General features: G+C 54.4%; 1 protein-coding gene across 3 annotated transcripts in view; it reads right to left on the bottom strand.

The window, feature by feature from the left end:
- Positions 1-13,733, bottom strand: part of TTC7B (tetratricopeptide repeat domain 7B) — a 240,407-nt gene that overhangs the window by 31,067 nt on the left and 195,607 nt on the right. For 2 of the 3 annotated variants that reach the window (XM_068541558.1, XM_068541569.1), the window contains one exon: positions 831-1,033. In XM_068541558.1, coding sequence (XP_068397659.1) covers positions 831-1,033 — 203 coding nt within the window. Of the gene's footprint in view, positions 1-511; positions 732-830; positions 1,034-13,733 lie in introns of those variants that run through there. The other variant, XM_068541578.1, reaches the window with a different exon arrangement.

The following is a 13,733-nucleotide window of genomic DNA, read 5'->3' as shown; positions in this document are numbered from 1 at the left end:
CATCTCCAAGCCTCCGTCCGGACTCTCGCAGGAAGGGGACAGCAGACGAGCGGCTCCTGTGCAGCCGCTGTGCCCCACGTGTGCTCTGAGAACCCTCCAGAGTGGTCTAACTGACCCGGCCCAACTGAAACCGAGGTGGTCGGGTGGCCAACTCCCAGGCAAGGAAGGGAGGGGAGCAGTGGGGCAGCCCCGGGCTCCTGGCCTGGGCACCCAGAGGAGGGGCATGTGCGGTTTCAGAACCACCACACCCGAATGCAGTGTGCACGCTGGGGTGACTTACCTGGGTCCTCTGGGCGCCGTAGGGCTGCCCCCGTCCTCTGACAGGATGCTCCCACTAGCCAGTGGCCTTGGAGACAGGCTGGGGTCTCGGCTCCCTCAAGGTAAGAGAGCCCCCCAGGAGGTAAAGTGCTCTGACTTCTGTACTGAAGGCTCCCCAAGGTGCGGACACCCCCAAGGTGGCTGCTATAAGCAGCTCGGAGACCAAGATGACAATGACAGTGCCCAGGGCCACAAATACGTCTTTATTAAACCCAGAGCCACAGGGTGGCTTGGACTGCTGGCCGGAGACCTCTGACTCAGACTCTCCCCTCACACCGATCAGGACCCCCAGGTAGGGTCGCTGAGGCTGTGCGCTGCCGATTCCTATGAGCTCCATTTGTGTAAACTACAACAGGAACGGCGCTCGCCGGCTTCGTGCACCTTGACAGCCTGGCAGGCCAAGTGCATCTGGCCTTTGGAACGGGAACAGGGTTTGAGGGTCAAGAACTATGTGCTGCTTCCCAGGGGACCCCTGGTCCAGGGCTGGAGGCCCCGGCAGCCCTCAGACTCACCAGCCGCTGCATGCTCTTCACGTGGGTGGGGCTTATGGATAAGGCCTCTTCGTACCACCGCTGGGCCTCCTCGATGTTTCCTCGGAGCTCGGCTACCTGGCCTCGCATGTACAGGACGTTGTGGGACATCGGGAAGAGGTTGGCAGCTTCTTGGGTACAGGCTGTGGCTTCTGCCGGCTTCCCAATGCCGATGTAGACTTCAGCTGTGAGGAGGAGAGCACAGGCAGATGCTGTCCTGGGTCACTGCCCTTCAGAGGCCCTGGGACATCGACTCCCCTCCACCATGCAAGTCTGGCAGGGGCCCACCCGGAATACGCAGGGCCCAGAGCCAGCCAGCCTAGCCCCCAACCCCAAGTGGAAACAGCCGCGGGCTGACGGTCCTTCCCGCCCACTGTTCGCAGGCACTCGAGTCAAGGCCGTGCGGCCTGGGAGGGGACACTTGTCACCACCGATGAGAGGGGAGTGAGGCCTGCCTGGGCCCTGCCCCTCCCCTTCGGAGGTCACACATCCTCAGGGCCCACCAGGGACACCTGCCCTCAGCTCTGACAACCACAGAAGAAGGGCTGGATGAACCCAAGGACAGGCAAACCAGAGGTGCACAGCCCCTCACAGGGCGACGGCTCTGCTCTCGGGCTGGCTCTCCTGATGCCAGGAAGTGTGACAAGGCCAGCAGGCGGTGGCTGCTATGGGCACGAAATGAAATCCCTGCTCCATCAGACCCTGCCCTGGACCGACCAGGGAAAGCCACTGCACCGGGGAGACTAGTAACTGTACGACACTGACGAGCCATCACTTTCCACAAGGCAGGAAAATGAGCTCTCCTCCAATCTCAGGCCTCAAGCCTCCCACGCCTACGTGGAGGGTCCCCAAGGGCTCTGCAGCCCTGGCTTCCATCATGCACGTCCAGTGCCCCCGGCTGTCCCCAGCTCCGCTCAGATCCCTCATCTCCTGAGGGACCTGAGGTCACGGCCCCACCGCCTCTCCAATGTAGGGCCTGCGTTGGCTGGATGTGGGAAGACTCCTCTCCCTCCTCGGCCACACCTGTCAAGACCACCGCCCAGAGCCCCGCTCGGGTGGCCGCTGTGCTCCGGGCCCACGGACCCCTCCTCCCACCTCCGGGGCAGCCCCCTCCTCGCCCGCTCCTGCCCTGACCGCTGGCCTCCACTCCTGGCAGAGAAGGATGTTTTGTGCCCATATCTCCAAGTTACGTGTATATGCATATGTTGTGTGCAACGGAAGGCACACGAGAATAGGAATGATAGAAGAACACAACAAAAAGAAATAGAAAGTGTTTACTTTTTTCCTCACACACCTCTCAAGTTGTCTCCTGGAGGTGAGGCCTCCTCACGCCCCTCCCGTCTCTCCTCCAGCCCCTCCGCCCCGTGCAGCCACTGACAGACCAACCTCCCCAGGCAAAGCTCCGGTGGGGTCACCACCCTGCTGAAAAGCGCTCCTTCCGCTCCTGTGCACCCCTCACCCCCTTCGTCTTCCCCGGAACGGCCTCTGGGAGGCTTTTGCCGACCATCCCACTTAAAACTGCTGCTACCCCTGCCCCGTCCTGACCCAGCACGACCCAGTTCCTTTCCCTGCTTTCTTTTCCGGCCAATACCAGGCTCACCTTGTCTGTCTCACTCACTGTCTGGGGGGCCCCTCTAGAACATAAGCCACCAGCTTCGCACTATTCACTGCTGTGTCCCCAGTGACTGCATGAGTGCCCGGCAGTCAGAGCGCAGGAAATGGTTGCGAATGAATGAATGGTAACAGTAATGATAACAGTAGCTAATAATCATCAAACATGTGCTTTGTGCAAAGAAGTGCTCTCATTTCTGCTTTTATCTGCACAGTGATCTAGTACACTAGTACACTAGTACACTAGGTACTATTATTTTATCCCCATTATACAGACGAGGAAACTGCGGCACAGACAGGCTGAGCAATTTGTCCGAGGTCCCAGGGCAAGGTATAGGCAGGCGTGGCTTTGCGGCTGTGCTCTCAGCCTCTACGGAGAACAGTGTCTCCCCTGCCTCCAAGTAACATCCAGACCCCTTTGCCTGGCATCTGGAGCCCTTGGTGACTGTCTCTACCACCCCTACTAATCTGTGTTCCTACTGCTTCCTACACCCCCGGGCTCTGCCGTGTTAAGCGGCCACTGTTTCCCTGGGTTTTTGTTTATTCTCTTGCCTCTGTCCTGATGGTGTCACCCCTGTACCCCCTTTAAGGCCCAGCTCCATGGCCACCACCCCTGGAAGCCACCTCTGACCCCGCCCCACCCCCCCAGCTGGAAGGGGAGCCCAGCCTGGGTATCCCTCTGATGGCTGTGTCCCTAGAGACGTTTTGTGAGGGGTCCTGGCTACACTCCAGACAGCACGTTCTGCTGACATCCACCCTTCTACCTCCCCACCTCCAGCTTCAGGCGCGGAGACTGGAAATTCTGGACAGGGTGTGGTCAGTGTCGATACCACTGGATGGCCCTCTCCTAAGCACCTCACTTCCCTGGTGACCACAGTCACACCAGTGACTGACTCTTCAGGCCACGAGCAAGCCTGGGGGAGGCGCAGACCCGCCCTGCACCCCATCTGTGCTTCTGGCCGTCAGTCCCCCTCAACAGGGAGCAGAGGTGATGGGCTGGCCCGGGGACCTGCGGGGAGAGGCCCAGCCTCTCAGACCTGGAAACTCGGACACTCACATACAATTGAGCTCTAAGCGTGGCCGGGCCCGGCACTGCGCCCGCCTCACGTCCCCCGACACTCCGCTCTCAAGGTACTTACTGAGCACCTACTACACACGGGGCCTCTGCAGGAACAAAGACCACACGCGTCTGTCCTTCCGCCTGGGCCTCTGCAAAACCTGCCCTCCTGGGAGATAGACACGCAGGGCTGCCCGCTGTCTTCCGGTAACACGACTCTCTCCAAGCTCCCGCCAGAAGAGTCCGGGGTGTATCTGGCAGTTTCAGGTTCCGGAGCCTGGCGGCTGCGGGGTCAGCTATACAGAACGTTCCTCCCACTGTACGCTGCCTCCTGACTTGCTTCCCTTTGGGGGTGAGTTTGTGTTCTTTTCCAAGGTCCCAGGGATGCCTGTGGGTGGGTGAGACGCCACAGGCCTCTCCCATCTAGATCGCTCCGGAAAAAAGGCCAACTTGGGAGAGCAGGGACTAAATGATTCCAGAGCTTTGTTTTGTTTTTAATTTTTAAAATTTGTTTTATTTTATTTTCATTTATTTGCTTTTTGGCTGCTTCGGGGCTTAGTTGCGGCACTCAGGCCGTTCATTGCGGCGTGCGGGCTCCTCTCTAGTTGTGGCGTGCGGGCCTAGTTGCCCCGCAGCATGTGAAATCCCAGTTCCCCGACCAGGGCTCGAACCCGCATCCCCAGCATTGGAAGGTGGACTCCCAGCCACTGGACCACCAGGGAAGTCCCCAGAGTTTTTACAACAAGAATCAAGGTGTATGTTGCAGCGGGGGGGGGGGGGGCGGGGAGCCTTAAACACCAACACAACGATGTAGATGACACCCTGTTCTGTGTGGGTCCCTGTGAAAACAAACACGGGACTGAGTGTCTTCTTGGTTCCATGTCTTCGGCCACAGGTCTGGTGCCTCTGCTCCCTCCTCGTGAGGAGGAAACAGACGACGGGGGCTGAGCTGAGTCATGATTGTGAAGGTGGGAGAGAGGATCCAGACCCCCGAGGGCTTCTTTGCCGTGCTGTCCAAGTTGTAGGGGCAGGCTCATGTCACTGCGGAGGCCTGCGCTCCCGAGGCAGAGGGGCAGGCGGGTGCACGGCCTGCGCTGCTCCCCGATCCCTCCGTTTTAAGATCAAACAGAAGGACATAGGCGCAACGGGCTGGGGTGATTTTCAAACCATTTTTCCCCAGTGGAGCCTCTTTCCTCCAAAGAGATCTTAAGAGTGGACAGCTGGCCTCCCTCTTGGTTTGGCCCTCTCTCTGGGTCTCTGAGGCAGCACTGGGGACCCCAGGGCTCTAGGGTACCCCGTTGGTCAGCCAGTGTCATGGGAACATGGAGGGTTCGATTCCTGCGCCCGGGCCTTGTGTGTGACCTTGGGCAAGGCCATCAACTTCTCTGGGCCTGTTCACCTGCCAGGTGGGGCCTGAGGCTGGCCCACATCTCTCCAAGGGCAGTGGTAAGGATCAACCAAGAGGGTGGAAGCCTGGAGCCTTGGATGCCCGCATTCTCGGCTTGCTCCTGCGGGCATGATGCTGGGCTCTGCCCCTGCGACAGCGAGGCCAGCAATTTGGGACGGGTGAATTCAATCAGCTGTGATGCACTGGGAGCCCAGCTGAGGCCAGAAGTCATGATGCATTCTCCGATTCAGCCTCCCTGAGCACAAAGCTGGGAGTGTGATCTCCATCTCACTCCCCGTCTCTCTCTTAATTGGCTCAGAACTCAGGACGTAAACAGAGGTGTACTATTTCCCTAAAGCCTCCAAAAAATGTGATCGGTATTGTCTTTTCCCACTAAAACTACGAGCAACTGCCAGCCACGTCACCACTGCATCCCTTAGCACAGGATCTAGCACTTAGTAGGTGCTTAAGGAAAGACTGTAGATTAATGGACACTGCTTGCGGGTCAGAGGAAGGCAACCATCTCTGTGGCCCAGGTCGATGAAAAGAGTCAAAGGCCAGAGAAGCCACAGCAAGCGATGCTCCCCTGACCCCTTCACCAAGGGCTAAATTCAAGTGAAAAAAAAACCAAACAAAAAACCCCACAAAGGGCCTTTTGAGCTTATTAAGAGATATAAGAGCTTGTACCGAAGGAACAGCAACACAGAGGGAACCTGGTTCTGGGAACTTAAAGCTGATCGGCTCCTAATAAGAACACAGTTCAGTGCAATGTCAGAGCCCCCGCTGCGGGGTGGGCTCTGAAGGGTCACTCTCTGAAGAGGTCACAGGGACAGAGTCTGTCCTGGTCGCTGGCAACTGACAGCCTCTAACCAAAGGTAAGGTGCCACTCAGGGTCACGGACAATTTCTACCCCTTTCTGAAGCTCAGACTAAGCTCTGGCTGTCCTCTCTGGAATCCCTTGGCTTCTCCTTGCTACCAGGTTACTATGAAAAATGCTGGAAATACCCCTCCACCCCACCCCCGCTTGCAAACCCTCAGTGGTTCCCAATTGCAGGTGAATGTAACCCACATGTTTTTGCTTCCCGTTCTAAACTAGGACCCTGCTACCTTTTCACTCCCTCCGTGCTCAGTTCACGGTCTCACCTCCACACCTCGGCTGTGCTGTTCCTTCTGCCCAAAGTGTCTTCCCTGTACTGTTGCAGACCCATCACTCCTCACCCTGGGCTCCTCCAAACCCCACCCTGCACACGACTTCCCCAGACAGGTCTGGGGGCGTCACCCCTCCACCGCCCTGTGGGCTCTGGGAAGTCCCTCACCCCAGGCTGCCTCGTGCTCCCCTGACTTGTGTTATCCCGCAGAGGTCGTGCCCCTGGAGGGCCGGGATCGAGTCCGCTCCCCTTTGCATTGCGCCTCGCGCAGAGAGCTTTCCGAAATCGTTGGCCAAACCAAGCTAAAGATGGGATCTGGAAAGGGCTGAGCTGTACTGCCAAGGCCCAGGGACTCTTTCTTCCTCAGTGGTGAAGGGGGCTCCCGATAGGGGGACCTGGAGCGGGACGCACCCACAGCTCCGCACGGGTCCCAGTTTCCTCACTCGTTCATTCACTCTTCTGACACTTGTCAAGCACGTGCTTCACGTCGGCTGCAAGGCTCCCATTGCCTGCCTTGGGCTCAGGGCTGTTTGGGTCGTGTGCCATGCAAAGGCACGGGCCGGAGTGGGGCTGACCAGCCTGGACCCCGCTGGCCAGCTGGGAGCCTGGCGTAGGGCTGCATCTGCCCCTGGAAAGCGAGGAAGCTCTTCTCACCAAGGTGCCCTCAGCTAAGGCACACCTGCTCCCTGGGGCTTAGCCTACCCAGAGGGGACGTTTCTGTGAAACTCACACAAAGGAGCCGTGTATGTGAGAGGCGGCCCGAGGGCTGTACCTGTGTGCGTGCCGTCAGATCCTCCATTCCACCAGAGGTCTGGCAGAGAGGGAGGCAGGAAAAGGCATGTGGGCCATCGGCTTCTCTCAGTCTTGCAGGCAGCGGGGAGTTAGGCCTGCAGACTCGCTGACCCCTCGAAACCATTTCCTTTACCCCAAACCCTGCTTCCCTAGAGAGAGGAGACTTGGGAAACAACCTTAGCAAGCTGGTCCTGGGACAGCCTCTGCCACAGAGGGCAGAGCAGCGCCGGGGCTGGGCGCAGGTGTCTGCCAGGAGCAGCAAGGCTCCTGCGACTTCAAATGACTCTTTCAGGTGGAAACCAGCATGAGGGCCGAAGAGGACAGGGGTCAGTGAACTGATGAGTGTCCTGTCACCTGGCCAAGTCACCAAGGCCTGGGCAGGCCTCTATCCTTATCAGCTCTCACCCGGACTGTTCATTATTCTTTCTTTTCTGGGGACTCAGGAAACAAAGGGAGGCAGTGATTTTGTTTTCATGCGTCGGTCTTATCCTGAGCTCTTCTGGGCCAGACCCCAAGCTGGGGCCTGTAGTCCCCACGAGGGACACAGCCCAGGTCCTGTCCTCACTGAGGGCCCGGCCAAATGCCTCCGTCAGGGTCTTGGCTGCACAACTGACATTTATTTCCGAGTTTGCGAATGGCTGTGTCCACTGTCAAGAGTGATCCCTTTTCGTGGGTGGGATGGTGAGACTAGGCCCTCGTCCTTTCACTGCGTTGGCCCAGGTGTTTATCCATTGGCCCAGGTGTTTTCCTGACTCCTCGCTCCTTCCCCAAAGCCCCCCACCCCTCTGGCTGACCTTGACTCATCATTCAAAGAGAAAGCAGAGGCTGGCAGAGCAGACCTGGAGCCTCTTCTCGCTGACAAAGCGACAAGCCCAGCGTTGTCCTCTGTGCCACCCTCTGCCCACCTTCTGCTACACCTGAGGGCCGATGCCTCTGCCGGTGCCCTGGGCCTCACCACTCTCTTGCCTTCTTGAGGGACTCATGCCTTCACAGACCCCCCTTCTCTTCTGGATGATGAGGGACCCCCGTGAGCAGTCAACAGGCTTCTGTGTCAGCCTTTTTAACCCCCTTCTTGACCCCTCATGTCCCCACTCCGCTCCATAGGGACTCTCCCTGCAAAGACTGTGCCCCCTCTGCTCCCACGTCCTCACTTGCACCCACCCTGCAGCCCACACCAGTGCGGCTCCAGCCCCACCGCTCCACGCCAGATCCAACAAATGTTTCTGTCTCCACCTTATTCAAGCCCTCCGCAGCATTTCCTACCTGCCACACGCACTTAAAAATCATTATTTTACAATGGGGAGAGGGAAGGGGGCAGGGGCAAGGGAGGGGTGGGGGACTAAGAGGTATGAATTATTAGGTATAAAATGAGCTGCAAGGATATATTATACAACGTGGGGAATATTTTATAATAACTATAAATGGAGTATAACCTTTAAAAAATAAATGAAGATACAATGTTGACTAAGAAATCATTATTTTAACAGTTATTGAGTGTTTGCTACCTGTTGAACACTCTCATGCATTATCTTGTGTGACTGTCAAACTGTTGTCATTTTGCAGAGGAGGACACTAGGGTGGTGGCACCAGGATTTCAACTAGTCTGAGCCCAGAACCCAAGCCCTTGATGGTACCGCACAGGCGCCTTCGTAACCCCCCCGTTGGCTGCCAGGACGCCACCTCTCCCGGTTCCCTCCCGCCTTGCTGACCACTTCCTTTCTGTTGCTTTGGCTTTTCCTCTCCTCCCCAAATCTTGAATGTTGGGGGCTCAGGTCTGGGGCCTGGCCCTTTCCCTTCTCCATTGACATTCTCTTCTTAGGCCTTCTCGTCACACCCCTTGGCTTTAAATCCCCACTTGCAACTTGACGTTTCTAGCCCAAACCTCAAGCGTAGACTTGAATATCCAGCCACCTGCCTGACACCTTCACTGTGGGTCCTCAGGCACCCGACGCTCCCAAGTTCAAGCAGGGCTCTGGTTGCTCTTGCCCCCCGATCCCTACCCATCGGTTCCCACCACCCAGGCTGCCCGTGGCATGAAGAGGAATCACCAGTTACCCACTGGCTCCAGCTCCCGACACAGGAGTCTTCCTTTTCCTTCACCCCTACATCTAACCCATCAACAAGTCCTATCAGTTCTGCCTCGAAAATGCAACTCAGGTACCCCCCTCTCTCCACCCTCAGGGCGGCCGCTCCCCATGGTCACGCAGACCAAAGCTCCTGACCTTCCCTCCCCACTGCACTGTCTCCCGTTCCGTGCCCCACATTCCGCGGGGGTGATCTTTTAACAACCTCCCTCTGATCCTTTCATCCCCCCGCTTGCCGTCCTTCAGCAGCTTTTCAGTGCTTTTAGGAAGAGATCCTGACCTGGTCACCAGGACACTGGCTCGTCTGGCCTCGCCTCGGCCACGTGATTCTTCCTCTCTAGGCTTCATGCCCTGCGGCCCAGCCATTTCTCTAATCTAAGGGCTCACGTGGCCCACAGGCCTGTCCACGTGTGTCCTACGCCTGCCACGTGCTCAGGCCTCCTCCGGCCCTGGCTGGGGAAGACCTCTGTTCCCAGTTCTCCCCGAGCCCACACTGCTGCTCCGGGGTACTCGGCACCGTGGAATTAAGTGCTTCTGCAATTGTTACGTTTCGCATCTGTAAGCTCCGTGAAGGCAGAGCCCGTGTCCGTCTGCTGACCACTGAGCTCCAGAGCCTCGCCCTGATGACGCACGTGAACAGATGCTCACAGGTGCATGCTCCATAGCCGAGTGCCCGCCCTGGGCAGGGGCTGGGGCTCTGGGGCCACACTGGTTGGGTCTGAATTCTGGTTTCTCCACTTATTAGTCATGTAAACTTAGGCAGGTGACGTGAGAGCTGTGTCTTGGTTTTTCCATCTGTAAAATGGGGTGATTAAAGGGTATTTACACCTTATATGGCTATTACAAGGACTAAACAAGTTAAGACACATAAAGTCCTAGGATAAGGTCTGACACATGCACGGTGCTTGGTAAAGGTCAGCTACCTGCAGGTTGTAGACCATGAATCAAAACCTCCCAGGGCAGCAGAAGGGGCAGGTCTGGCGGGGCTGACCCACAGAGACTGGCACCGTGTCAGGTCAGGCCTGACCCCTGGGTACCACGTGTTCCCTCCGGCGAGCACTCCCTGTGCAGTGACCCTCACGTCACCTGTCTGGGAGCTGTCTTCATCTTGTCATGGTGGCCATGCCACAGGATTACCCTTCAACCCTGCGGATGCAGCCTCCCGGCGGCTGGGAGGAACCTGGCAGGGGGAAGGGCAAACGGGACAGGCCAGCCAGGGCCAAGGAATTTGTGAGAGTATCACAGCTTTACATTCCCAGCAGAAATCAGAAAATCTGATCTTGCACATCTAAGAATAGCCGTTGGTTTCGACGGTGAGAGATGCCAAAGTGAAAGCTATAATTATTAGTAAGTAACAAGCAGAAATTATCCACCTACTTCAAAGTCATTTTTAGCTGCCATCCCAGAAGTGGAAATTGAAGGATGGACACCAAGAAGCTGCTTGGCTTGGGAAAGGCCCTGGTTCAACTCTGAATGGCTGTGAATGTATGAATTTCCAATGGCCAATGATAAGGTGTGCATTCTAAAGAAAACGATGTATGACTCCCAGGGAGATACGTCTCAAGGTGCAACAAACATCAAATGCTCTAATTCAGCTCTCCTGACTCCTGCCCAGTGAGACCACAGAGGTTCTGGCTTCTATCTGGCCTGGGTTTCCCTTCTGCATAACAGAGGAAAAGAACGCTTTGGACCTTCCATATAAGATGGTGTATATACAAATGGCACTAGAAGATACTTGGAACTTTCAGGAAAAGAGACCATAAAAATGGGTAGTTGCTTTCTAAATATCATGTGATACCCAGATGCTATAAGGAAAAGATTGATAAATGTAAAAAAAAAAAAAAATTTGGCAAAAAACCCCCAACAAAACCCCAAAACACAAACAAAATTAAAATGGGGGGAAATACTTATAGCACATATGACACAAGGCAAATTTCTTTGACACATAATAAGTGCTTACAGCTCAAAAAGAAAAGCTCAGTATCTAAGAAGATAAATGGGCAGAAGCCATGAGCAGACAACTGAAATACCATTTTCACCTATCAGATTGGCAAAGATCTTGAAGTTTGATAATTTGCTGTGTTATAAAGAATGTGAGAAAATGGGCATCCTCACCTTGTTGACTGGAATGCAAACTGGCACAATTCTGTGGAAGGCAATGTGACAAAATTTCCCAAAATTAAAGAGGATGCACCCTTTGATCCATCAATTCCACTTTTAGGAGTTTACCTTACAGGTACAGAACAATCTATAGAAGGCTACTCATTGACGCATTGTCTGTAGCAGCAAAATACTAGAAATAATCTAAATGTTAATCAGTGGACTACTGGTTAAATTATGGTAAAATCATACAATGGATTTACTCTCTGATGTGCCGACAGGCAATGATCTCCAGCGAGTGTTACACCCTGGCAGGTGTGCACACGCTAACGGTGGTTGCCGTGGGTGAGTGTGACTGACACTCGGGATGGCAGGAAGCCACTCATTTCACGTCTTTTGTGCCTTTCAAACTGTGTATCATGTGCATGTATTATTTTTTCAAAAATAATTTAAATCAAAGTGTCACATGGGTCCAAACAAACCAAGCAACAACACATGTACAACCTATGCCAGTTGGCCACCAGGTATCCTGTGAGGAGACTGAGGCCCTGGGGTCAGAAGTGTCCAGGAAGGAGGAGGAGGTACAGAGGGAAGGGGCGCCCAGGGCGTGGGTCCCACCACACAGGGCGGGAGGGACCCCGGATGGTCAAGCATCCCTGGACTTCTGGGTCTGTGCTCCCCACTGGGCCTGTGGCTGATTTCCTCACAGAGCAGCCAGAGGCTCAGGCGTCCTAGTCATGATCTCTTTGCCATCCAAATGACACACAGGTGGCTCAGGGACCTGCTCATATAATAGGCTGGAAATCTGAGGTCGTCTCAGAGTGGCCTTACCTGCCAGCCTCAAATCTGGGGCCACCTCCAGCACGGGCCTCCACCACAAGCTCCCACTACACTCAGCTCACCAGAAAAAACAACCAGGAGAGAAGAGACCCACAAACGCCACAGAAACACCATGGCCTTGGGTGTGAGGCCTTGATCTAGTTTCTTCCAAAGCTTGCGACCTTTACAGAATCTGGCAGTATGGTTAGAGCTCATGATGGACGCAGATGTTACCTGGTTTCCATAAGTTGTCAAAAAATGTGAGTCACTTTTAGTTTGCCACCCAGAGCAGTAAAGCTCAAACCACATATGGTAAAACCTTACAGTTCAGTGGAAGCTTATTTTATGAATTCCTTCTGAGTTTACCTCTTCAAAGACCATATTGAATATACGATACAATTCTAATCTTGACTCAAAGTCAGTGCTTTGAAAGAGTCAATATAGCACCAATCCTATAAAGATTATAATTTGCTCCATTCATTCATACTATATAAGTGTGATTTATATTCTGCCTGGAGTTTAAGGCAAGTATGATACTCCATTTCCAGAATTCAATTCCACCAACTCGTAGAGTGTTAAAAGCCACACGCATTAATAGCAATGAGAGCTTTATTCTGTCCTATAGGCTATGGCAATGAGAAATGGATGTCACACGATTAATAAAACTTCAAGGATAACTCCAAACGGAATATTAGGTGCCAGGTTCTTCAATGTTCTAACAAGCAGCTACAAAATTTCCTCCCAAGAGTCATGGTGGGTCACGTCAAGAGGAGCAAAGCCTGGATAACTGAGTGAGGGGCAGCAAGCCACTGGGCAAAGCGGTCCTGGAACTCAGTGACCCTCACCAAGGTCATTAGCTTTTCCGAGACACAAGCAAGAGAAGTAATGCCTGGGAGGTCAAGGGAGCTGCTTCCAGCCTGGAAGGATCACCTTCTGCCCTTGTGGTTTCATAGACATTGGCCCTTTAAAAACTCAACTTCATGCCCATTTTGAAGGACAACTTTGCCCCTCTACTAGCCCTGCAGGTTGGGCCAGTCTCACCTGGCCTGGACACTAAAGTGAACCCCTTCTCTTTTTGTTCTTTGCCGTCACTGCTCATGAGGGCGACTGAATAGGACAGGCACCAGGTCCTAGACTGGGGACCAGCTTTTCTTCAAGAGAGCCGCAGAGGAAGGCATGACTGCTGCTCTCGGGCCCTTGAGTCAGCCTGTCTAGAGCCCAGTAAGAGGCTGAACGCTGGCCAGCATCTGCACATGAAGAATAATCAACACATTCGTGAATCACCCCTCTTTTGTATTTCTGCTTAGAAGAACATAATTTGTTAATTTACAGTGGTTGTTTTGGCTCAATTAAAGATGCCAACACGGAAGCAGCCGACTGAGCTCGGCTCTGGGACATGCCAAACCCAGGTAAATCCAGTCGTGTTTCTTACACGAAGGTTCCAAACAAGGTTGGACATCACACAATTAGCCTTGGCAAAAAAGGAGTAAACAGATGGCCAGTGGTGGGTAATAAGCACTTTCGCAGCCAAACCTGGGCTTTTGCCGTGCACCCTGAGAGTTGAGCCTGGGAAGACCTTGCAGATCAAGGGGTAAAACTTGAGAAACAGAAGTTATCTTTCCTATGGAACTATAAATATGGAAGCAAATCAATAGCCACCATTTGCTCTGTACAGTGGGATTCCCATTGCTAAAATGTCTGCAGGCTGGGTTTATCGTGGCGACTTCCTAGCTATGCAGAAGCAGCCACGTGAAACTGGAGGAGGGGCACTCACACCTGCCTTCTGGGCTAGTTTCCAGTTCGGCAGCTGCTGGTACCTGCCTCGCTCTCTGAGGATTACCAGGAGCGCCATCAGAAAGGAGAGCTCGGACATCAAAAACGCTGTAC

This window comes from Eschrichtius robustus, chromosome 1, assembly GCF_028021215.1.
Source record: "Eschrichtius robustus isolate mEscRob2 chromosome 1, mEscRob2.pri, whole genome shotgun sequence".
In the NCBI taxonomy this organism is placed as follows: Eukaryota; Metazoa; Chordata; class Mammalia; order Artiodactyla; family Eschrichtiidae; genus Eschrichtius; species Eschrichtius robustus.
Note: the sequence above shows the minus strand (reverse complement) of the source record. Positions and strands in the feature narration are given on the sequence as shown.